Genomic DNA, 26,784 nt, shown 5'->3' with positions numbered 1-26,784 from the left:
GAATAACTTTTCTGCATAGCCAGCAGTACCAGTTATTTGGGTTGCTTTAGGGTCTGACTGGGCAATCAAGCTAATGTATCTCACTGTAGCAGAGGCAACAGAATAGAGCATCTGTGTTCACCACAGCCACTGGAGCTTATCACTTGCTTTTATAAGGAATTGCTGGTAAGATGAAACCTCAGATGGTGGGAACAGCTAAGACATTAGATACACATTCTCTTATGCTCATTTTGTTGGAGAGCTAGAAATGTCTTAAAATGCAAGATTTATCAAAGCTACCTTGTCCTATCCTGAAATGCAGATTTCTCAGTTGAAAAGGTGCTTCTCACCACTGTCATACTATATTCATCCTTCTTGTTCATTGGGTTGTAGAATCACAGAAAGGGATCTCTGGAAATCTTCTAGTCTACCCCCCTTCTCAAAGTATGGTAAACCAGAGCACAGGACACTGTCTCGTCAGGTTTTTAAATGTCTGAGGATCAAGACTGTACAACCTCTCTGGGCAACCTGCTCAAGTGTTCAATCACCCTTACAATAAAAATGTGTTTTTTCTTACTTTTAAATGGAATTTCCCATATTCCTAAATCTGTGTACATTGCCTCTTTGCCTTTCATTGGATACCACTGAGAAGGGTCTGGCCACATCTTCACTCAGGTATTTATATATATTGATAAGACACCCACTGAGCCTTCTCTTTAGGCTGAGCAGTCCCATCTCTCTCAGCCTCCCCTCATATGTCAGGTGTTCCAGTTCCTTAATCATCTTTGTGGCCCTTCACTAGATTTGCTCCAGGATGTCCATGTTTCTCATGTAGTAGGTAGCCCAGAACTGGACACTCAAGATGTCTCACCAGTTCTGAGGGAAGGATCACCTCCCTCAAACTGCTGGCAGGGCTCGGCCTAATACAGCACTAAGACTGTTATCTTCCTCTGTTGCAAGAACATGTTGCTGGCTCACGTCCAAACTGTTCTCTGCAAGGACCCTGAACTCTTTTTCTGTGCAATTGTTTTCCGGGCAGTTCTATAGCTTGTAGTACTGCATGGGGTTACTCTTCCCCAATGCAGGACTTTTCATTTCTCTTTATTGAATATCATGAGATTCCTGTTTGCTCCTGTTTCCGTCTTGCCAAGGTCCCTATGAATGGCAGCAGAAAACATTTGGTTTATCAACCCTTTCTCCTCAATTTTCTGTCCTTGTCAAGGGATGCACTCTGTTCCATCATCCAGGTCATTAGTGAAGCTATTAAACAGTGTTGGACACAGTATTGAGCCTTGGGGTATACCTCTGGTGAGTTGGAATTTGTGTTTTGATCACAAATCCTTGAACCTGGCTGAACTGCCAGTTTTCCATCCCCTTCGCTGTCAGCTTACCTAGTTTCTACTTCATCAGTTTGTCGACAAGGGTGTTATTCTACAGACAGTGTCAAAAGCCTTACAAAAGTTGAAATAAACAATACCCACCAATTTTCTCCTCGTCCATCAAGCTAGGCATCTCACTGTAGAAAGCTCGTTAAGCATGGTTTCCCATTCATAAATCCATGCTGACTGCTCCCAATCACTTTCTTTTCCTCCAAGTGTTTGGAAACTGCTTCCAGGATTATTTACTGTCACTGAGATGAAACCGACTGCCCTGTAGTTCTTCAGATCATCCTTGTTTTCTGCCTTGAAGACAGGAACAACATTTGCTTTCTTCCAGTCCTCAGGAACCTAACCAGGTTGCCTGACATTTCAGAGGCTGTGCGTGGACTCATGACATCAGTAAGCTCCTTTACCACTTCTGGGTAAAATCCATCAGGGTCAATGGAACAATTTGTTGAATTTGTCTAAATGTTTCCTAACCTGTGGGTAAGTCTTTGCTCCAGGCTTCTTTGCTGTTCTGTAGTGCCTGGGATTTCCAAAGGTCAGTCTTACCAGTAAAAACTGAGGCAAAAAAGCCTCATTGCAGCACTCCAGTCATGAGAGTGGTCCCACCACGTTTCTGTGATGGCAACCAAGTCGTAGCCTGCCTGCCGCACGATGTCTTCTAGTTCCTCCTGTTTGTTACCCATGCTGTGTGCATTAATGTAGATGCACTTCAGTTGGGCCATTGCCTTCTCTCCCAACCTTGCCATTGTTCCCCCTGGCACAGCTCTAACAAGCCTTGTTTTGGCCCCGTCCCCTTTCTTACCTAGTTTAAAGCCCTCTCAATGAGCCCTGCCAGCTCCTGGCCTAGGATCCGTTTTCCCCTTAGAGATAGAGACCTGTCTGAGGCCATCAGGCCAGGTGCCGAGTAAAGTGCCCCATGGTCAAAAAAAAAAAAACACAAAATTTCTGTGTTGGCACCAGCCTCTGAGCCACGTGTTTATCAGGTGGGCTTTCCATGTCCTCTCTGTACCCCTCCCTGCCACCGTACAGATAGATGAAAACACCACCTGTACTCCCGCTCCATCCAGTAACCACCCCAGTCCCCTAAAGTCCCGTTTGATAGTGTCGTGGTTCCGCTCGAGTGGGCAGCCGAGCTCCACCACAGCCGCTCTCTCACTCCCCCTCCTCAAAGAGGAATGGGGAGAAAATATGTGAAAAGGGCTCAAGGATTGAGATAAGGACGAGAAAATCACGCAATAATTATTGTAACGGGCAAAACAGACTCGGCATAAGGAGATAGTAAGATTTATTGCCTACAACTAACAAGCGAGAGAAGTGAGAAAACAAAGGAAAAAAAAACCAAAAGCACCTTCCCCCCCCATCCACCCTTTTCCACCTCCTCCCCCCGAGCGGCGCAGGGGAACGGGGAATGGGGGTTATGATCAGTCTACAGCACTTCTTCTCTGCCGCTCCTTCTCGGTCACTCTCGTCCCCTGTGCTGTGGGGTCCCACCCACGGGATGCAGTCCTTGATGAACTGATCCGGCGTGGGCTTCCCACAGGCAGCAGCTCTTCCAGAACTGCTCCAGATATGGGTCCGTACCACGGGGTCCATCCCTCAGGAGAAAACTGCTCCAACCTGGCTCCCCTACGGGCAGCAGCTCCTGCCAGATCACCTGCTCCTGCGTGGTCTCCTCTCCACGGGCTACAGGTCCGGCCCGGAATCTGCTCCGGCAGGGGCCTTCCACAGGCGGCAGCCTCCGTCGGTGCAGGGCCACCTGCTCCACCGTGGTCTCCTCCACGGGCTGCAGCGTGGAACCCTGCTCCACTGTGGTACTCCATGGGCTGCAGGGGGACATCCTGCTTCACCATGGTCCTCACCACAGGCCGCAGGGGACTTCTGCTCCGGCGCCTGGAGCACCTCTCCCCCTCCTTCTACACTGACCTTGGTGCAAGGCTGTTCTCCCACTCCCTTGACTCTCCTGGCTGCTGTGTGGCGCAGCGTTTTTTCCCTGTCTTAAATATGCTCTCACAGAGGCGCAAAACAACATCGCTTATTGGCTCGGATCTGGAAAACAATGGGGCCCTTCCCAAACATGGGGCAGCTTCTAGATCTTTCTAACAGAAACCACCCCTATGGCTCCCTGCTACCAAAACCTTGCCACGTAAACCCACTACAGATAGTCTTCAGGTTTCTCTCTTCAATGTCATCACTGCCAGTCTGGACTATGAAAAGAGGATAATAGTCAGAGGGGCAAACCAGGTTGGGAAGCTTTCTGGCAATGTCCCTGACCCTGGCCCCAGGGAGGCAGCAGGCTTCCCTACAGGTAGGGTCAGGCCAACAAATAGGTCCCTCTGTTCCCCTGAGAAAGGAGCCGCCCACAACAATCACCCTTCTTTCTGTCCTGGTGGAGGCAGTCCTGAGGCGTGGAGTCGACTTCCTCGCCCTAGGCATCCTCCTGGGTAGACTTTCTGCCTCTTCCTCAGCTACTGGTCTCTCAAGCTCCAGGGCCTCAAACCTGTTGCGTAAGGGCACCTGGGAAGGTGGGGCCGGTGGGGGGGGCATTGCCTGCGATGTCAACCAGGGACCTGTTTCCATTTCTCCTCAACTCCGAGGTCCTCTCCCTCTGCCCAACAGCAACAGGGCATGGGGTCCACCCCCATCTGGGGTGTCTCACCCCGGCACCTGTCCTTCAAGCCCTGCAGAGAGTCGCTCCACCAGTCTATCTCCCACTCACTCCCTGATATCCCTCAACCTCTTGACCTCCTCCTTGAGTTCTGCCACAAGGTGGTCCAGGTCGTCCACCTGCTCGCACCTCACGCACACAGTCTCTGTGCCCCCCCCGCAGGTGTTAGCAACAGGCTCAGGCACTCCCTGCACCCAGAGATCTGAACTGCTGCAGTTTTGAGTGGGCAGTCGGTCTGGGTGTGTACAGACTTCCTGGAGAGCGTACTGTGCCTGGTGTACACCATTGCAGCTGAGCTAGCGGTAGACCGCCATTAGAGAAGGTGTTCGTATGGGTGGGGGGAACGCTCTGCCCTGCCTGCGTGAACTGCCGGGTCCTGGTGGCTCCCTCAAGTGGGCTCGATGCCGGAAAAAATAGCCCTGCCTGTCTGCTCCCCTGCTCCACTGCAGAATGCGGCTGCCCCAGAGCCGATCGCCTCGGCAAGATGAGAGGGGACACCAGGTAACGCAGGACTTGTGCCTCCTGTGGTCCATCCTTTTAAATAAGTGTGTCTGAAAATCTTTCCATTTCATCCAGTTCTGATTATTTTAACCAAATTAAAAGTGTGCACACAAACACACACCACAAGACTTGCCTTTTTGTAGTATCGAACACCTTCAGGATGTAAAATCATGCGATTGTTGCTGAGGCTAACAAAATGTGACATTGCACTTTTGATTGGTCGTCGTGGATGAGATGTAGTGAAATCCTAAATGCGTAGCAGTATGCTTGTGAAAATGGCTTTGCTGAAGTCGTCCTCTCTCTCTCCTTGCAGATCAAGTATTCTGTAATGCATCCAGGGACTCATGTATGGCCCCACACAGGGCCCACCAATTGTCGGCTAAGGATGCATTTGGGCTTGGTGATACCTAAAGAAGGCTGCAGAATTCGGTGTGCCCAAGAAAACAGGTATTTCACCCTCCCTCCTTCTCCCTTCATTCATTTTCCCCTACCTTTCTCAACCCTGAGAAGTTGTGGTGCTGCATGTAGTAAAAAGAAGGAAAAGAAAAAAAGATGCTTCACTGATCAGGAGGTGCTATGTATTTCATTAAACAGGCAACCTACACCCTCACTCCTGCTACAAACATATAAATGTCAGTTGTCAAACAATGCCAGAAGGATCTTTGGAAACAAAGCTGCTCTTTTCTGCTATAGTGTGGAAATAACATTGTTTTTAGTCTATGAAATGTCTGTGTTTACATTTACAATGTCAATCTAATAAACTTGCCAACAGAGGTTTGTTTTATTTTGTTTTATTTTGTTTTATTTTGTTTTATTTTGTTTTATTTTGTTTTATTTTGTTTTATTTTGTTTTATTTTGTTTTATTTTGTTTTATTTTATATTTTATTTTTTGCCTTAGAATTCTTCACTTAGTCAGCAAAAGCTGAGACTAAGCTATAGCTGCCTTTTCACCTCTGTGACCAAATACTACTGTATTTCTGCAGAAGTATTGTTCCTAGCTGAAACATTTGTTCTAATTCAATACAACTCAATTAAAAATATTCCAACTGAAGTTGATTTAAAGGTTGATTTACATCTATAAAGTGTTTGGCACAACGAGTTACACAGGTAGCAAGTTTATTCAGAGTACATTTTGAGTAAGAATTCTTGTCCCTTTAGGCAGAAATTTATGCTGACTTGGAAACCAGTTTTGTCTCTGTTTTGCGGGAAGAAAAAAAAAACAAAAACAAGAAGGAAGAAGAAAAAGCAATGGCTTAGATGTTACAATCAGAGCATATACTCCCCTGGGAAATATGAGAAAATCCTAAACTTAAGTTAGGATTGGGTTAGGTTTTTACATGATATTATTAAACACAGGAAAATATATTATTAACTATATTACTTTTTTATTCGAAGACTTACCTTCCTGAGACTTACATGGACGTCTAATAATGGTTAATATTTATGTATCTCTATATATCTACCTTGAAGATTTTGTCTTGTCTGTAGCATGAGTGCAACAAGTGTTAATTTTGAAATATTTTCATAGTACTAATGTACAGCTATATTTGATATTGAGAAATCCACTCATGCCTGCATGACTGTAATATATAGCAAAGTTGTTTTTTTCCCCAACATCTGAAAATAACTACAACAAGAATTTTTTAGAATTTCTGAGGATACAAGTATCCATCTGTTAAAAATGTCGCTATAGATGTGTTAGGGCTCCTACCAACATAACGTTGACTGTGACAGACTATTAAATAAGGTATAAAACATACACTACCTAGGTTGTGACACACGTGTTTATTTCCAGCATTCCAATTCAATATCCAAAACAAGTTTAAAATACAATTTGGGATGAAGTTAGAGGTAGATAATGGGCTTAGAGTACTAATAGGGAGATGTGGGGTATTTTCACTGCAGGACACTATAATGAATTCAGATTTGTGGGGGCTGAAAGGCATTACCATTAGGTGGCTGTTCAGTAGCCTGTGTGAACAGAGTGGTGGTTTTTATTTATTTCTAAGAGACCAGGTATCCACAGCTCACCACTCATTAGGCTGGCCACCCTTCCTTATCTTAATATGAACAGCAGGGATAGTGGTTTGGAAAATGAATGTAACTACACCCCCCTGGTAGCAACAGCCCCTCAGCATCAGGGATGTGGCAGGGCAGAGTGGAAAAACGTATGTTGCTGCTGGTATGCTGCAGACAGCACTTCAGTGTCTAGGCTTCTGAATCTGGCTCATTCTTATGCATCAGACTCGCTCATTTGAAATGTAAAACTTGCAATCAAGAGCTGACTACAGCCTGTTTTGGAATGTGTTAGCTTTAGTTGATTTTGGCAAGAGCTATATATTCATAGTCAAAGACAGAATTTCTTCACTGAAAACATTGAAAAGGTATGTTCACTAATCATGAGAAGGGTGGGTTTGTTAACATCCCTTTCTCCATGAAAGAGGTGGGAGAACTACTGTGGAAAGAAATGATGTCAGGAGAAAAACATATCTTTAGCATTTTCTGTTCCTCCTCTCCTGCTGGTTCAGAGCAGTAGGAAGCTAGTGGTTTCTAACTTGAGCTGGCTCAGGCATGAAGGTTAGTGTATCAGGGGTCAGTGCTTCGATGCTTTCCTTTTCTGGCTTCCTGTCCTGCTACTGCTACAAGATACAGAAATACTGAGAATGTTGTGCCCAGTTACCTCTGTGCCACCCAGTGTAGGTGTTTAGAGGGGAAATACTACTCTTCAGCTCATCCTTTGATGTACACGCTTTACTATTATACACAATTTACTATTTATTAGCTTTGTCTAATACTGAATTTTACTCCATCACTTGCACAGGAGTCTTTATGTTGCTGCTAGGAGATTGTGCACCTCATGTTACTCAGCACAGCTATAGTAATTTTAGCTCGTTGGGCCATTCTGAAGTCCCAGCTCTGTAAAGTACAGGGTACAGTGCACAAAAATGGGAGGTAAAAAATATCTAGTTATCGAAATCAAACATCTCTGTCGGGCATGGTAATCACGTTTTGAAACAAAGCTGCAGAATTACAACCTTAAGCAGAAGTCAGTCCACAATCTCACCTGTGACAGGTGAAATAACAGCTGTGCAGGTGACATAAAGCCCTAACCCAGAGTGGTTCAGCACCAGACAAGAATAATATCCTCCCTGTGGTCCCACTGTGAAGTGTTTCTCACACCATGAAGGCATCTGGAAAATATTTATTTGCATACTAATGGTGTTTTTTGTAATCTATCCAAAAGGGGCTAATAGTTCTGTCAACTTTATGACTTCTTCTTTGTTGTGCAAAACAGCCCGACCCAGTATGATGCAAATGATAGATCCGTGCTTTTAACCTCTGAAGCTATTTCATCTGGATGCTTGGAGTTTTTATTGTCCTTTACTGAGCTACACTTTCAGGCTATTTAGTGCAGTCCTGTTCAGGCTTGATTTAATTTAGAGGGTGAAAAAAAAAAGGCCTGATTCTTTGCCACATTACAGCATTGACTGGAATAATACCAATGTAATTCTAGTGCAGTAGCAGAGATTTGGGGCCTGTATGACATAGAACATTTTTGTTTATTGGAAAGATGATTTGGTACCAGAAAAAAAAAACACATGATTATATTTGAAACCTGTAAAAGGCTTGTTATGTGGGCCTTCGTGTCTGATGTCCACATGCAAGACAGTGTGAATTTTTCACTGTTATGCTGGTTGTCCAGTGTTTTAAATATGGTCAGATGATCATTTCTATCTCAATTTCCATTTCACTTCAGAACATTACAGCACAGCCTCATCAATGTTTTTTGCTTTTGTTGAGTTAAATGTTCAAAATACATAGATGATTTAGGACTCTGAATCTCATTTTCACCCTGATTTTGGGGGAGAAAAAATAAAGAAAATCTCCATGATTCACATGTATGGGCTAAGCAATATATTTCCATCTTTGATTATGATTGGCTTTGCTTCTTTCTCAGCACTACTGTTTGCAGTTCCTAATTCCTTTTAAGGACATCAATCCTCATGGACTGCTTTGCTTCCCAAGGGATCTTGTTGAAAAACTTTATTATGTAGTCATTGCAGAGTGACTTTAGAAGGTAACATTGGCTGTTATTGACTTGACTGACTGTTACACCATCTCGGGTGAGACTGGATGAATAATCAGACTCGTGCTTCTGTCTTGTTGCAATGCAAAATAAATTGGCTTTGCTTATGCCACTGCTTGACTTTATGATAGACAAACCATGCAACACACAACCAGCTGCTGTGTCTAAGTGCAGAAGAAGTCTGAGATCAGAGGGACAATGACAAATGGCTAGCACAGTGACATTTTACAGTGTGGTGACAGTAACGCTAATGTTCACTGATCATATGCTGATTTTTTTTCAGTACTGAGTGCAGTTAACCAGGCACTAAACCTCTTCTCAAAATTATGAATCCAGATCTCAACAGGCTAGAGAAGTGGGCCAACTGAAACTACACGAAGTCCAACACAGGCAAATGCAAAGTACTGCAACTGATAATAGATTAACACTTCGCAACAGTATAGGATACATGATGACTGGATAGAGAGCAGCTTTGCAGAAAATGACTGAAGGTCCTAGAGGACAAGCAACATGTGCTGTCATTTTGATGAAGCAGTTTGAGGGGAGCAATTTTTTCCCTCTCTTCTGAACACAAGATATGGTAGCTGCAGTTCTGTGTCCAGCCTGGGGGCTCTTCAGCACAAGGAAGTCACTGATAAACTAAAAGGACTCCTGTGGAGGTTGAAAAAGAAAAAGCTGATTAGGTTTAAAAAAGCTGACATTATAAAAAAGTTGACATGCTCCAGTCCTCTACAGAGTGGACTCAAAGAATTTGGAGTCTGAAAAAGAGAAGGCTAAAGGAGAGCCTGGTTACTGTTTTCAGCTAACAGTGGGAAACCATGCACAAGACAGACTCTTTTTGGAGGTTTGTAGATATAGAATGAGACATTAATAATGGCATGAAGGTGTGGCAGGGGAGGGTCAGGCTGGGTGTTAAGAAAAGGTTCTTCACCGAGAGGGTGGTCAGGCACTGGGACAGGCTCCCCAGAGCAGTGGTCACAGCACTGAACCTGTCAGAGTTCAAGAATTATTTGGACAATGCTCTCAGACACACGGTCTGATTTTTGGGTGGTCCTGTGTAGAGGCAGCAGTTGGACTCCATGATCTTTGTGGGCCCTTTCTAAATCAGGATATTCTATGATTCTCTGAGACAACGGACACAAAGAAATAAATGTTCATTTATTAGGCTGGTGAAACACTAGAAGAGATGATGGAATGGTTATCACTGTAGATACTCAAAAATCCAGTAGATAATAACCTGAGATATCTCATCTAGCCTCAAAGTTAGATCCAACTTTGCAGTAAGACTTGCTCTCAGCAGAAGCTTGGAACAGATAATCTTCTGAGGTTTCTTCTGACCTTAATTATTTCATGATTTTATATTTCATAAAGCTGAAAGGAGTACTGATTCTTTCAACCATTAATATTCCACCATTAATATTAATTTTCTTTCTTTTTTTTTTTTTTTTTTCAAACAATGGAGTTTCTCAAAAATAAGCCAGTTTGAATAAATTATGTTTCTCTTTTTGTGCCTAACAGAAGTGCAGATCTTGGAAAGATTTTGCTGTTAAAACTTGGCTTTTCCACGTAGCAATGAATGCTCACCCAGAGTGGTTAGGTCCCCTTCAGTGACCTCCTCTGCCTTAGCATTACTTGGCAAGCAGAAGAGGATTAAATTATGTGGCCTCATCCTTTCAGTTCAGCTTCAAAAGTATAACCTGACCTAGCATACGCTATGTCATTGCAACCTTCCCCTGATGAAAAATCTGTAGGCTCTGTGCTTTGAATGGATTTATGGGACAAGACTGATAACACCCTTGATATTATAAAGCAGGATCAGGGCTTAAGTCTGTTGTTCTGATTTTCAGAAAAAGCAGACTGATGTAGCATAATTTATTTTCAAAACATATTGCTCATCATACCGCCAGTTTCCATTACTCATTATGTGTATATCTGATTAGAAAAGTGGAGAAGTTGATTATTGTACCACTACCTCTAAGCTTGATGAATGTTCCCAGGTTATTGGACTAAGCTCATTAAAATTAAATAAATAACAAATATTGCAAATGTCTGAATATGTATGTGGGCACATATGGGCATAACTATGCAGAGGAAGAGAAAACAATCCCTCAATAATATGAAGCTTCATTAGACTGATCTTTCTCTACTTTTATGTCAATTAAGACTCAGATGCTCTTATTTATATCTTAATAATCTTAATTATATCTTGCCTATAAAAACTGCCATGGCACTTCAAATACTACACTAACGCATGTTCTCTTTTTGTGTTGCAGAACCTGGGAAGAAGGGAAAGTTCTTATTTTTGATGACTCTTTTGAGCATGAAGTGTGGCAGGATGCTGAAAATTATCGCCTGATATTCATTGTTGATGTGTGGCACCCTGAGTTATCAGCACAACAGAGACGCACCCTTCCTGCTATTTAAGGGGTTACTTCTGATGTGAAGAGCATAGGAGAGAGGACCCTTCAGAGTATGCAAATAGAAGCATGCGGGATTAATTTATCCTGCATATGAGGAATACCAGTATTATAAGGGTTAGAAAAGATGATAATGGCATTTTACAATTACAGAGGACTTGAGTTTAAAAAAAAAAAAAAAGGCAAGCCATGTTTTTATTTGTTTGTTTTTTCTTTTTTTTTTTTTTTTTCCACACTGATACAGCACTGATATGTATTGTTTTTCTGGCTGCAAGTCTGAAAATACAAATCTTGTCAGCCAAAGAGCAATAGGTCGGGTTTTTCAAGCTGAGGAATGTGCAGATGTTTTTGCCATGCTGTACTATGCATACAAAACCAATCAGTTACCTGGCTGGCCATGTTCAGGCCCAAGATTGGCTATACTACATCCAGAAAATGCTTCCCATGTTTCTATCTGGGTAGCAGCATGTGTATTATTTATAGACGTATGCATACAATCAACTTTGAAAATCATGTGCAGTTGCAATGTTAACTGCTTTAGGTGTAAAACATGTCCCTATGTTATCAACTGTAGATAATGTGAATGGGTTATGTGTGTTTTGTATTTTTTCTACCTATTTTTCTAGCATAATTATGAACAAATTTTTAATTAACCACTATTTTTAAAAATAATGTATATTCAAAGTGCATCTCTAGCTATAAGCAGAAGGAAAACACTGTATATGAACAAATTTCATTTTTGCCAACTGTGGCCTTTGCATTTCCAGGGAAGCAAGAGAATAGAAACTTGCATAATCAGCTTCTTAGTGTTGTTCTTCTAAAACAAAATAGTTCTGTTAGCAGGTGACCTTCAATTTTGTAATGTGATTCTGGAAGATGTTGAGCAGATATGACATCTGTAGACTTGGATGTTAAAGTGCTCAACAGTTCTTAAGATTATGTGGTGAGCTGCTGTTCTTCCTATTGTTATAAAAGCTTGTGTTGTGATAACTATTTTCTACCCAGCAAGAGTCTGAGGCACCTCCTTCCACGGGCTCCTTTCAGGTTGGATGGTCTTTCAGCAGAAAAATATCTATGAAGAATTCCTTGAGGTTGGAGCAGATGGACAAAGTCCTTCAAGGTTTTCTGCCAGAATGTAAAGCAAAGAGCTTCAGGTTAACTTGTATTAACTTCTGCTGCCAGCATCCTACAGAGTGCTTGAATGATCCTTTAATTGAGCTTATGGTATTCTCTTTGTCTTGAAACGCATGATGTAATACTGAAGCAGTCTTATCACAATGCCATTTACAACGTACTTCTGTATTTGCCATACAGAATTTACTATATGGTGAAAAGGCCTTATTTTCAAGAGAGAAATCTTTGTGGATGTTTAGAGCAATCTGCTGATTTTTGCATCTCTGCTATTTCATGGGAGATGGAGGGTGCAGGACCCTCCACTGTTAACTTCTGAGAACACTAAAAGGGAAGACAGACCAGAGGTTGCACTGATGTTTATGACTGGCTGTTATCAACTGACCTGCAAAACCAGTGGGGTGTGGATAGGTGTGCTAGGATGCTCAGCTCTCATCAAGCTTGTTAAGAGCAGTGGCATCTCTAGCATGGGTTGTGAGAGATAGGTACTATGCAAGGAGACATTAACGTTACTTAGTCTTCACAACTTTGGCTTCGTTGTCCAAAGGATACTGAACAGTTGTCTTATTTCTTTAATGTTCGGTAGTTTTGTACTGCAGAGACAACGTCATGGTACCTAAGTATTACAGACACTACAGCACATATGGCATGATCAGAATGCAACATTTGCTAAGCAAAATACAGGTTTGCATTTCCGTCAATTGAATGTTTTTCAGACTTGTATTTTATTAAGTAATTAAATCTTGTAATGCCGCATAACACATGGTGATTGCACCATAATTTGTTGTAACCAGTTTCTGGAGGTGTGCACTTTAATTTCTTTTTTGACTATTAAAAATAAATAAAACATACTGATACTCCTCTGATCAAGAGTAAGTTTTAGGCAGCAATATCAATTACGCTTTAATGTGTTTTCCAAATCAACAATAACACAGAGTACCATCTACAAGAAGGTAACAGTTCTCAATTAATCATCATGAAAGCTGAAAAGATTTGTTTCACGCTTTAAAACATACAGAAATACTTTTGGAGAGCTTTAGGAGAATCATGTACAAAACTTGAAATAATGTACCCATTATATCAAGGGGCCATAGTAAAATAAAATTAAAAAATTAAGTCAGGCTTTTTTTGTATCTCTGTACAGTGATAACGCAGTACAAATTATAAACTATTTTGTAATTCTGTAAAATAAAGAAATAGTTTGTAAAGGAGGAATCAAGAACTGTTTAAACTAAAATTAGTGGCTTAGGAGTATTTTAATACTGCATTTTAGTTTCTATAGCTTGGAATAAACACTAAAGCAATGCTAAAAAGTTTAGAGCTTTATTTATAAAAATTCACTCTGTCCTTCAGATTGTTTCATTGTTCCTTTGAAGTCTCTTACGTTATATTTTTAGGTTGCAATCAACAAATAGATCAAAGTAATCTACCCAAAATTTGTGTGTGCCAAAGTAGCACTCTTCATTAAATTTTGTAATGACATATTGGCCATTTGCAATCTTAAGTGCCTTGAATGTGACAAGGTGTATTGTGAATTGCTGCTGCAATGCTAAAGTGATTCGACTATCTGCCTACCTGTCAAGGAGCTGAGAGCATCTCTTTTTGTTAGATACATTTATTGAATCAAGTACATAAATGGTGAGGATATATATAGCAAAACATGGAAATCAGGCAGCGAATAAGTGGCATATTATTTTATGTATTCCTCTTTGCCATCCAGTATTTCATGTTGAAAAAGCTTTTACACATTGAAAATGCCAATGGATGAAGTGAATGGAAATGCTTTTTAAATGGAGAGCCATTGCAAATTAAACATTTTGTTCTTTAGATGTATTTACAGAGGGAAGTGCCAGAGCAGGGCATTATAGCCTCCTATTTGTAAGGTAGTATGTACTTGTCACAATGTTAAGAGGTGGATTCCTTCCCGCCTGTAGCTACCTTGCTTGCAAGCACAGTCTGTATAAGATCCTACAGTTACATATGATGCCCTATATATCTATATTTATTTATTCATATCACAGTCAAAAAGTAAATAATTCTGACCTTCAATAATTAATCTTCAAGGGCTAGATTTCAGTGATATTTGCAGTTCTTGGGCAAAACATTTCCCACTTGAAAGAACAGTAATGGGTCATCACAAAGATTCAATAGCAGTGGCGGTAAGTTTCTCTTAACAGAGAAAAAATGCAAACCAAAGTGTAGTTCTTCATTAATGCTGCAGTATAGTAGTCAATGTCTGTCTCATTTATTTTTGTTTGTTTTACTTTACGCTTTAAGCAAGTTCTCTGTGACAAATCCCAATGTCTGTGCATCTTCATGATGGGGGGGAGGAGAGCAATTTTCTACTAGGTTGTTATGCCAGGGAAGGGGGAATGGAAGAAATTCCAAAGATAAATGGGCTCAATCGTCTTATTTAATGTTCCTGCATGCCTGAGAGCGTCTGCTTCTTTTTCTGATTCCTGTGTTGCCTTGCTAGGAACATTCACTGCCTTAAAGATGTGCTGCTATGGAGGCCAGGCTTTGTATCAGTAACACACTTCTGCAGAAGTTTATTGTGAATGAGGCTATTCTGTACGTACACAAGCAGGTAAATCCCAGGTGTGTTAACAGAGTCTGTCAATGTCCTTTCTGCTTGTGCAGGCTTAAAATGTTGTAAATGAAGGCAGCATTTATTTGCTCCATTTGTTAATGATGACCATGTCCAGTTGAACTAGACCATCACTTTCAGTGTAGTGTTTATGAATGAATTCAGTGGATGTTCCAGAGTTGTATGAAAAGCTCTTGTGCTGCCTATTATCATCTCATTTTATCTATATACGGTTTACACTATTATTTTTGATATGTTGGTGCCAACCACGTGTTCTAGTAATTGTCAATGCATGGCAATTAAATTGAAGACAAAGGTGTGTACAGTGGTTGTAACTGTTTTAGGAAATAAAGTCACTGCACATGCAACTTGATAACGATTTTTCTTTTATTTCTTTAATCTGGTTTCCATTTCAGTGAAGGGATGGGACTCTTTTTTTGCAGGTAGAGCAAAGAGAGAGATAACAAACTGATCTTTGGCATTTCAGTTCTTCTGTTTGTCCACATTTCTTTCTAGGAGATGCTTGCTCTGAATAATTAATTTAAAGTTTTTCTTTCTCATTTAACCATGGCCCGCAACTGCAATCAGCATACCCTTCTGGCTACACCTTTCACCGGCTGCAGGAGGGAAGGGGGTAAATGGCTCTGCAGAGCTTTCATTTGTCGTTGTGACCTAAATGAAAAAATCTGGATTGAGCCATTAATCACTGGTGAATGTGTCCAATGGGTCTCCCTAGTACGCCCCTTGCGCACGCACACACACACACGCGCACACACATCTAATAGGCTCCGGAGTTGCCTGTGGAAAAACACATCGTTAAAATTAAATAATTGCATTCCAAATTGTCTGTCTGCTGCCCACACAGCTCCTTCCACTTAGCTGACAGCTTTATAAGGGCTTCAGAAGTTAAGAATAATTTTTGCTAGATATGAAATAAGTGACCCCCTATAAGCAGTATGGATGAGGCAATCACAAAGTGTCATGTTGAATGGCATTATGCTGGCATTGATTTTTTTTTTTTTTTTAATGCTAAATCCTTCTGTAGAATTCGAGCACGCTATAGATGCTGCTATTTCTGCCCTCTGAACCACTTTAAACTGCTAATTTCAGCACAGACTTTAAATTTAAGATGCCTTGCTTTAAAACATGTTTAACCTTGGTTTCTATAAAACTGAGCATCCCTGCCGGCGGCTTCAGGAAAACTTCTACTGACACTCCCTGCTATCTTTGAAAGGAGAATGCAGTCCCACCACTTCCATTATTTTAATGCCACAAGACCAAAAGAAAAAAGAAAAACAAGTTCTTTACATATGGACAGACCCCTGCTGTGTCTTCTTTTACATCCTGTGTCAATAGAAATTTTGTTCAGCTTTGGCCCTCCGGACAGACAGATGGCTGGTGACAGTTATTACTTGGGCAAGAAACATGAAGGAGTTGTTCTCAAGCAAAACGCGTGCACATGTGTGAGTGTGTATCGTGTGCTCTGTGGGTTTCTGGTATGGTGGAAGTCTGTGAATGTTTCCATGACTGGCGAGTAGGAGCTCAGTCCAGGGCCAGCAGCGGCTGGGTGTTCTCGCTTTCCCCCAGGTCCTCGTGTTTCAGCGTGCCGGCTTCCACCACCGACTGGGACCTGAAAGCAAGAACAGGCACATGCCAGTGAGGGCTGCTGCAGAACAATTACTGGGATCCTTTTGCTTCATTTTGTGATTTTTGCTCCTGTTCATTTTCACCTTTATCACCTTTTATTTATTTATTCTGGTCTATATAAACTATTTGAGACACATTCTTTTAAATATGAATAGGGAAGTGACTCCTTATTTATTTCAAATGCATTCAAAATATTTAGTGCATAGCTACTATGTTGAATCCATAAAAAAAATAATTAAATCCATTAAAGGTCTGATCCTGAGAAACCATGGGATCTGTTAGCACTTAATGTCCTCCTAGGCAACATAGCTTCTGCTACTGCTTACTGGATTACTTTGCACGAAAAAAATAATGTATACAAGTGCTTGCAGGAATGAGTCTCAGCTCATGCTTGTGACAGGCCTGGTGACTGGCAAGTAGATAAATCACATTTTACTGATGGAGGTGCCTAAGGGACAGAACTTCCCTGAGTTATCCAAGACCAATGAAGAAACCAGACTTAATGTGACATCAAGGGAGCTTCTGCTGTGCTGCCCATTCCTGCCATTTATCTTTATCTCCTTGTCTACACCCTTGAAGGAGAACCTTGTTCAGGGATAGTCCATTTTAAATTCATTTCTGTCTTCAAGGTGGGAAACATAGCTTGTCCTTTGCTTTTAATGGGCAAAAAGAAGCAGAATAAATGAGTAAGAAAGTGAAGTATTGGGATTTCTGGCAGTGACAAAAGCTGAATGGGTTTAGCTTAATGGGAACATTCAAGAGGATTTCATTTTCTGAGGTCTGTGTGCTCCAGTGTTTGCCCACTGAGCTATGATGGGAGAAACTGATGAGTGTGTTACAGAGATTCATTATCCTCCGTTTCCTATGTTTTGGGCTAGGAGTTGCCTCTCCGTGTGGAGCTGGAAATGAGTTTTAGAGTAAAATCACTTTCTGTACAGAGAACTTTTAAAAGGGAACTTTTTCAAAGGTAGCAGGAGCAAGCATTTGCATGTTGCATGATATCATTTTAAAGAGCCAGTTTTCTCATGGATACCTTTTAGAGTTAGGGGTAACTCTCATTACCTGCAGGATACGTTTGTAGTACCCAGTTGCTCATTATGGTAAACTCAGTTTAGGCCTTAGCTGTTTTATGCAATTAGAAATCTCTTCTCTTTTGATAAGAATCACTAATAAATTGCATCCTGTGGTACTGCAGCGCTTGATCAAGACTCAATAGTGTGACTGTGAATAACTTGTAAGATTATTTTCTTATTCATATGCCTGAAGCTTTCATTAAAGCATAATAAAATTTTTTCATTAAAAAAAAAAAAAATCTCCAGAGAGAAATAACAAAAACTGGATGCTCAATGGGAAGATTTTATGCCAAATTTTTCAAAACAAGTGTTTGCCCAAATGTTTTCACTGTGTATTTTTTACAGTAATGTGACATGTATAATGTTTATGACTGCATTTTAATATAGAAAAGCAGCTGATTCAAGAGATTATGCAAAATGGCAATTTACATATTTCTAGTATGTGGCAGCAAGAACTGTGCATGTGACTTTGATACAGAATGGATTCAAATCACAAGTTTTTTGTTCTCTTTTCTGGAGTATCAAGTTAAATTATTATTAAATAGTACCTAATTAATACTTGTTGCCAATGTTTTGTTTGTGGCTGATCTACTGCCCTAAAATGAGTATAAAAAGTTACATATTTTTGCAGCGTTTTCCAGCATACAGTGGAAAGTTTCTGCCCTGAGTCAAACACAAAAAAAAATCTCTCAAATCTACCTTGCATGACCACTGCTGGTTATCTCTGCTCTCAACTCATTACACACAAAAAAATATTGCATCTGTACCAGCAAGATACCAGTTTCCTCCTTGCACTGGTGCTCGGATGTGTGCCAGCTTGGGAGCAATGCAATTCCAAGCTCTGTATGTAGGTCCCAAACTGCTCCTTTTCACACAAGAGCCACACTAGCTGGAGCATTTAGCCAATGCCTTGCAGCCCACCTGACCCACGCATTCAAGACACTGAATGATTCAAGTGCTATGCTCAGCCCTTCAATATGAAGAGGAATCCAACTGAGGCATTAGTATATGCGAAACTCTGAAACAGAAGAAATGCCTCTTTTTCTCTAGAAGCTGCTTAGCCCCATGTCTTAAAATAAGCCATTCAGACATCTCTCTGAAGTGCATGGTAATGACTGAAACAATCATCACTATTTTCTAAATCACCACAGCCTACTGTTGTGTTTAGATTTCCATTTTCCAAATGCATCAGTTTTTCATTTGCTGAAAAAATGTTTTGCTATAACTTCAATTTTAGGAAGAAAGAAATAAAATTACTCAATTCTCAACAAGATTCCAAACTACTTTTTAAAATGTCCTTTAGTTCTGGTGAATATTAACAGTACAGATACTCAGAAAAACATTTTGGCAATATGCATCAATGCAGCTCACAATCTAACGTAATAACTTGGTGTGAGAGAGATGGTTTACTGGTCTATATACCATCCTCAAATATATGTTCTATAACTATACTCAATGATAAAGAAATATGATTCATAATAGGCCAGTGATGCATAAAGCATTTTCAATTGACGAGTAATTACATTTTGCTGTGGAGATTAAGACAAATACTTTTTGAATAAATGTCCCCTATGTTTGTTTCATATTGCTTTTGTGTATCTAACATATGCCTTCAGGCCAAGGAACAAAGCAGTGGGCTATGTTTGTGCAAGTTTGCACAGCTCTTAGGGATTTTTGTATGTGGGCTCTAGTATTAAAGCTAGGACTTCTCTTTCAGAAGTACTCCTGCCCACTTTAACTGCATTACTATTTTTTTTCTCACTGCTGTAATTAAATAATTTATGGAAACAAAGCCTCCGTGTCCTTGTGCATAGTGGAATCCCACAAACAAAAGATCCTTGTGTTCTTCATACTCCAGTAGGTCAGGTAACTTTCACAGGCTGTGACCATAGGCTGTGACCTGATGTATTCGGCCACACCAGGGACGTTCCTATAGGGGTTGCCTCGCTCAAATCTAACCTTCCACAATGTCTTCCAGTCTGCATCTTTCAGGCCAGTTGGCATTACACGATTTAGACTTTGAGTTGAGATCATATTAAAGCTCAGGAGTCATGCACTTTTAACTAAGTGAGTTGTTTTTTTTTTCCTTTTGATTTTAATCACATCTTTTGTGTAGTACTTCAATAGGGACACTCAAAGACAGCATAGAGTCCCACTGTCTTAAGGGCCTCATATAATTCATGTGTTACCTACATTCAAGCCCCTGTTATGAAGCATTTTTGTCTGTTGACATCAGATGGAACAGCTTCCATGATTTCTCAGGCAATGTTTCCTAAGTCTTGTAGCAACCTCACACTATATTAAGTTTAATACTCACCTGAAATGTGGCATGAGTGCTGCAACTTTAGAATTATAAATGAATATATCTGAATTGAAGACTTTTCGTCTTTCCTTCTTTCTCAACTAAATCGTCCCAACAACCAGCCTGGATAATGCTTGGGATCTGGTTGAGTTAAAATTTAACACAAGAAGACAACTGTTTGTATCACATAGACAAGAGTCCTGGCCTGGCAGACCCTCTGCCCATCTTTAACACAATACATGCTGGAGACTTAGCTCCTGTTAAAATAGAACATAATTACCGTGGATGGGGAACTAAGTCTGAGGTAATTAATCACCACAAATAATTAATTGCCACAAAATTTCCTAGCCCAGTTTCACAGCCTAGCTAGCCTTCCTTGGGAGAGAAAAATTGAAATGGAAGCAGAAACAAATTCTCACTTCTGAAGCATAGATATCATCTGAGTGTGCTCCATTTAAAATGTCAATCAAAACCACCATGGTGTTTTTACTGTTCAGCAAGAATATTTGGAAGTCTGGAAAATCAACATTATCCAGCTGTTTTTCCAGCAGGTCAACCATATATTTTAAATGACAGCACTGCATGTTGGTATGTACCTCCATATCTAAGACAGCAGATGGCTTTATGCGTGTGGTCGTTTCAATGCAACTACCTCAAATTTAGTCAAAAAAAAAAAAAAAAGCATAAAAAGACTGGATCAAGCTTTCTCGTTGCATTTGTTTCAGAAGGCTCTTGTCAGAGTACAGATGGAGCGAATCAATTCGCAACGATTGACGTCTGCTGGGTATTGCTTTTGTTTCCTATAAAAAAATAAAATCCTAAAACCCTGCACTGAGCTAATAATAATTGTCAGTGCATCGTTAGTTACTCACTGTAAAAGATAGCCTTCAGTTCTCTGATCCCTCATATTTTGTGCTTTCCATCACAGTAACACGGATGTGCTGCAGCCCACAGGAGCAAGGACATCCTACATTTGTGCTAGGCTTCGTTTGGAGGCTTTTGTAGAGGAAGAAGGAGGGTGGCATTCTTTTTCCCCAAGTGCAGGAGGCTTCAAACTCTCAGCATGACATACTGCAGCTGATCAATCAGATCATGTTGTGTGACTCTATTCATCTACCTCTCACCTCCCATCTGCTCACTTCCCTCTAATTCCCTTCCCATTTCACCAGCACCTCAGGGCTGTTCATCTCCCAATTATTCATTCCCTTTTCAGAACATAAGAAGGAGAAAACACTTAAAAAATAAAAATAAAAAATCACACCTAAGAATTTTCATATTGACAATGTCTGAGGGGTATTTCTTTCTCTGCCTTCCTCCCTCCCCATCAGACTGCAGAGGAGGGCCCAGCACCCCAGAGTATGCCTTGCAATGCACCACAAGGACTTGTCTTTATTAGGTGGGAAAAACTAATTTTCCCCACCATTACAGAAACAACGCAGGTGTGCAGACATAAAGGATTATAAAAGGTACTTTGTCAGCACTGAAAGCACTTAAAAATGAAATGCGTGGGGAAGGAAGACTTCTTGGAAGATGTGTGTGCTCCCACAGGTGGTACAGACTTAATCTTGCTCACAGCCCCATGCTTCGCCCTCAAGACAACAAAGCCGGGAGTCAATGTGTGTCACATACCTTGGAATTAGGGGGCCACTCCTTGGTCTTTCTTCATCTATCAGTATGGAAGTGCCTGATATAACCTAATCGTAAGCACTTCTGACTTCCTGTGTCAAGATCTTGCCCCAGCCACATGCTAAGTCCAGGGTAGGGAAATGTGTGGGTAGGAGTTTGTCTTCTCCATCTCTTTTCTCTGCTACATGACCCTTTCTCACTTTTTCTGTTTGTTTGTTTTCCTCATATAAAAGGAATCAGACCACCTGGTTCAGACATGAGCTCCTTATTCCTTAAGACCCCAAAGTACAACTTGTCACACACAGGAAAAGGTGGACCTGGTAGTGAGGCCTAATAAAGACAACGGGACAGCAGTAGTCAGCACCAATTTACAGCAGATTCAGCAAGAGCTGCCAAAAATACATGGAATATGATAGCCAAGCAAAAGAAATTTGACCAAATAATGAAGAAAATGTGCTCCTCACACTTTATGAATATTACACGCAAACCTCTCATGCTTTTCCTGTGCATCCCCAACCCCTTGCATACAAAACATGCTTCCTCGCCCAACAGTTTCTAGTGCTTTTACCCCCACCTCATGTTTCCGCCTGACTTTTCCTCCCACATCAGTGACCCCAGATGCCAGTATCCCAACCAGGTTTGCCACCAGATCTTAGTCTCTGCACTTCTGTGTACCAGCACCATGGAGGACGCAGTGCTGAGAGCACCTACTCCCACCCAGGCCAAGCCTCTCAAGTTTCATGTCCATAGTGAGAACACCACTGCAGAATGAAAGCGGCCTTGCTGAGGTGCTTTTTAGGCTGGAAAGCTGAGCACTGCAACAGAGGGAAAAGCCAAAATGTGGGCTGTGGGAGCAGCAGTCACTCAGCTAGGCATGTGGGGGTAATGCAACCATCTTGTTGTGACCCTGCTCCAGGAGCGTGTACTGTGCTTTCTCAGAGGGCTCTGTCCTCACTCAGTGCCCACGTAGACAGTGCAGAGCTAAGACGGCTATTTATTTTGCTTTCTTCTAGAGGTTCAGTGTGTGGCTCCGTGACATATTTGCTGTCTATTATTCAAGCCCTGCTCTGAAGATAGACTTTGTTAATTACCTCCTGAGCTTTTCCATGGAGTTCATCAACACAGCACTTGTGTGCCTCTTAAATGCTAATTCGTTTACTGCCATAGCACTGCAGTAAGGATTCTTTTAGTTTCCATTTCGCATGTGGAGGGCTTAAGTGAGTGAGATCAGGGTCCATGTGTTCCTCTAACACAGGGCACCTGTTTCCCAGTGCTGGCAGTCTGGTTTTCCACAGCACTTTAAGTGTCCAAAGCACACATCTCATTGACTGCAGTTGCAGGTTAGCACCAAGTACTTCTGGAAATTAGACCCCCAAGTCTATAGCTTGGCAGACTGGAAATCAGCAGTGTGTAATCTCACCATCTGTGCAAGGTTTGGTTTAAACAACTTGCCAAGCCGATGCAGGGGTTTGTGGAGAGTGAGTGAACAGCACCCACTGCTCCAGGACTGTGCCAAAGGACCACTCCTGGTCTTGGGAGGCCTCCCCCTGCGCATCCCCATTTTCTTGCCCACCATGGGTGCTTCCAAATCTGGCTGCCTCCAGTCCTCTATGCCTACCTCATCTTTCAGTCTGCCATCCCAGTGACCCCAGTTCTCAGCTGGGTTCACTGCTGAATCTTCATCTCTCGAGTTCTGCTGCCAGCAGCAGGGATGATGCAGCCTTGCAAACACAGGGTGCAGCCTGCTGACACCCAGCTGCATGTCTTGCTGCAGACAAAGTTGTGATTACAATCAAAGATCATAATTATAAAAGCCCTCTGTACCCCCTGGCCTGGACATGAGATGCACATTGTGGGCATTGAACCATCAAGCCAAGCTGAATAAGTTTATTTATTCTGGGAGGCCAAGCTAAAGCATGAGGCAATCCTTGGGGTCATTAAATGCTGAAATTAAATATGTTTCTACAGAGCATGTGTGAATTGCTTTTTCAAAGGCTTGTAACTTAGCCAGATGTAGGTGGATTTTCACAGGGCAGCAAAAGATACAAGCAGTGTAAAACCATTTGTTTTATTAAGTGTCGTGTCTCTAATCTAAACTACTAAACTTTAGGTAAATTTATAACCAGCTGAAGGCATAATTTACAATGCAATATTTTAGGCAGCCTGAACAGCAGTGGTTCTGCTGTTCCCACCTCCAGCCTGTGTTTGCACACCCTTATACTTTTCAGTGGCAACTGAGTGCTGCAAACAGATGAAAACCAAATTGTTGATGCCCTTGGGGTACAGCTGATTGCCTACCCTGTCCCAGGGAGTGCCCAGTACCTGTCTCTCCTGTCCTCGGGTTAGCTGTGGCTTCACCATTCTGACCTTCTGATCAGCCTCTGTCACTCCTGGCTCATGGTGGTATTTGGCACCGTTGCTCCTGCAGCTTCCTATGGCCAGCTAACATCCCACATCCACCAGCTCCCTTCCACTTCTTTCTGATGAATTAGCTGAAATCTTGTCAAAAGCTATAAATCTGTTCAGCAGCTAATAATCTATGTTGCTAGATAGTGCATTCATTATGTGATATGCATGTCCCTGGGACACCCGCTTTACTATTAAGACATGACTCATTCATAATCTGCCTGTGGAGGAAGCATTTCCATAAAAGCATGCAGAAATTCTCTGTTGTTTGAAATAATTCATACTAAAACAGTGAATATAGATCTTGCACCATAGTTCATGTATATTGTAAGCAAATGTACTTGAACTGAAATCTTACATGGAGAATTTCCCCTTTTCCCCAGCAAACATGGAGCAGTCTGTCTCATCTACAAGCAGAGCAACCCAGGTGCCATCCATGGGCAGTGAGAAGCTTTCACACATTTTCATATGGATTTTTATTTGCTGGTATTTTACTGCTTCTGCAGTAAATTGGCGCTGACTGTGAACCAGCATAAACCATGACCCATAAAAGGAGAAACATATGGCGAAGGCACATTAAGGTCACACCAAGGATAACAACTAGAAAGGTCTGCCTTGCACTGCCCAGGTGGGCATACGGAGGAACCCTGTCTGAATAAATAAAAACCTTACATAAGTCACCCCCATAGATGGCCCCTTTTGGATCTAAAAATGTTCCAGCCAGCTTTAGTGTGTACCAGTGGTGGGACCCCTCTTCCTGGGAGCAGGGTCCTGGTTCTAAGAATGAACAATTAGTTTCAGCCAAAAGATTATTTGAAAATCTGTTCTTTTGAACCCCTCCCCCCACACACATCAGGAGGCAATAACAACAAACTTTAATCTGTACTTTAAAATCCTTTCACTCTAATCTAGGGCATAAAAATCCACAACATTGTGGGGTAGAGCAATCCAATAGTTGTTTTAGCTGCATTTTGAAAATGCCTGTTACAGGGTCTTTTGATGAACCACAAGGCACTTCACTGAATCTGTAGGTTCTCAAGTTTCTACTTCATGGCAGGAAAAGTTAACAGTGCCTTGAAGCATAAATCATATAAATAACCATATATTTAATAATTAACGTGCTTGATTCTTGAGAAGTTTTACCCTACGTCTCAATTTCCTTAGTCTCTACTGAGATTGACTTGGTACGCGTAATATTCTTGCAGTCCAAGCTATCCTAAAAATAATTGTTAACTCCAAATTTGATTAAATATATCCTTAATTAAACTTGGATCAAATAGATTTGATTAAGCGGCACAGGTTGTTTGTTTGGAATATATGGGTAGCTGTTAGGTGAGATTTCCTTTCTCTGCAGGGCAATTTTAAATTGCACTAGGATTTCAGACCTGTTTGCACTGGCAGCAAATTAAAAGGGAGCACTCTTTGGATACCTGGGGGAACAGAGCAGGGACAGTCAGCTCCCAGACTGTGCTTGGTGACTGTGTGACAGAGCACGGTCTTCATCTCTGGGACCTAAAATTAAGTTCAGGGATCAAAAAGTGACCCAGATGCAGCTGAAGAGAGGCAGACCTTGCACAGAAAAGAAAGGGAAGCAACATGCTGCTGCAGGTTCCTTTCTTCTGCAGAACCCAGCTGTAACAGCAGGGTAATACTTGGGGAAAAAAATGAAATTCTTCAAAAAATTGAGTTCTTTAATATCACCCCCAGTCAATCAATCTCTGCAATTGGGAATGCACGCTCACTGTGGTTAGGTGCCCACGTAGATAGAGGCATGCTTTTACCACTTGGGCTGGCCAAAAGGATATGACCTATTGGCATAGTGATATGTTGAGAGGTCTTTACGTCCTTAACTGTTAGCCTTAACCACCCACACTAACTATCCATTAAGCTGCTCACACAGATAAAACCTCCAGCTGTTCCTCAAACCAACAGCTCATCAACAGAAGCCAGCATGGGCACTGCAGACAAATGCTCTGCTTTGGTGTTAGCTCCCTGGTGACTACATGAGCTCAAGGCTCCTTTCTGACCATCAGGGCTCACATGAGGTGTGGCCACAGCTGGAAGGGAGGTGATTTTCTTCCCCAGGCTCTGAATTTTCACACCGTTTACATTGCTCTCAAACCCCATGCTAGCTAGTGGCAGGCTCACTGTGTGGATACTGAGATGGTCCAAGGCAGAGAAGCATCTATTGCCATTGCTGCTCCCGTGTGAAAGGGTTGTGGCAGAGCTCTGTCTGAACTGATTTTGCTACTACTGTACTAATACTAGTTTGCACATTTATTACTTTGCCCATTTCAAACTCAAACTTCATTGAGCTGAATCTTAACAAACAGATATATTCTGAATGGATTTTGTTATTGTTGCCTTTTTTTTTTTTTTTTTTTTTTTCCCATCTGCTCATACTGTACTAGGATTCTGGGACTTTTCTCAGGGTGTGAGATAATTTCTGCAGATGGGAGTGCGATTTCCACCGTTTTGATTTTTCCCCAGTGGAGCTTCATGTTCAGAGCTTTCCCACTGGTGGGAAAAAAATGACAATTGCACTGGTTTTGATTAAAGATTTTCCATATTACAAAAACTTCTCAAACCACACAATTTTCAAGACCATGTTGCTAGCTAGAGTCAGTAGCAGTTTTTTTTCTAGGAGGTTCTTCAGGGCTTTCACTGTCTACAAAGACTCCATTCTCTGAAGCAATGAAAGACTTTTTTAAGAACAAATCTTGTGCAATTTTGAGTCACAGGGAGAAAATACACTTGCCTGTGGTTTGAGAGAAAGTAACATTCCCATCTCATTGCTGCTAAAAGGAGCAGACACTGGACACTAATGAGACTTTGAGGGGGCAAATCCAGTCTCCTGTGACCTCTGACAACCACTTCACATGAGATCTTTAGCTCATGCATTAGCTAGGTTGTCATATCACAGGCTCAGAGTTTCATTAACTCACTTCTGTGAAGGCAAGCAAACCCCCTCCTCTAA

General features: G+C 41.6%; 2 protein-coding genes across 9 annotated transcripts in view; one reads left to right on the top strand and one right to left on the bottom strand.

Annotated features, from left to right (window-relative positions):
- Positions 1–15,336, top strand: part of ASPH (aspartate beta-hydroxylase) — a 117,962-nt gene extending 102,626 nt beyond the window's left edge. For all 8 annotated transcript variants that reach the window (XM_082752671.1, XM_082752669.1, XM_082752670.1 and 5 more), the window contains 2 exons: positions 4,844–4,977; positions 10,892–15,336. In XM_082752671.1, coding sequence (XP_082608797.1) covers positions 4,844–4,977; positions 10,892–11,042 — 285 coding nt within the window. In that variant the 3' untranslated portion in view covers positions 11,043–15,336. The remainder of the gene's footprint in view (positions 1–4,843; positions 4,978–10,891) is intronic.
- A 120-nt stretch (positions 15,337–15,456) lies between these two features.
- Positions 15,457–26,784, bottom strand: part of CLVS1 (clavesin 1) — a gene marked incomplete at its 5' end in the record, with an annotated part of 95,640 nt that continues 84,312 nt past the window's right edge. The window contains 1 exon segment of the mRNA XM_082754824.1: positions 15,457–16,383. Coding sequence (XP_082610950.1) covers positions 16,296–16,383 — 88 coding nt within the window. The 3' untranslated portion in view covers positions 15,457–16,295.

The sequence above is a fragment of the Aythya marila genome (assembly GCF_965140915.1).
Source record: "Aythya marila genome assembly, chromosome: 2".
NCBI classification, from domain to species: domain Eukaryota; kingdom Metazoa; phylum Chordata; class Aves; order Anseriformes; family Anatidae; genus Aythya; species Aythya marila.
This window is presented reverse-complemented; position numbering and strand designations above follow the sequence as displayed.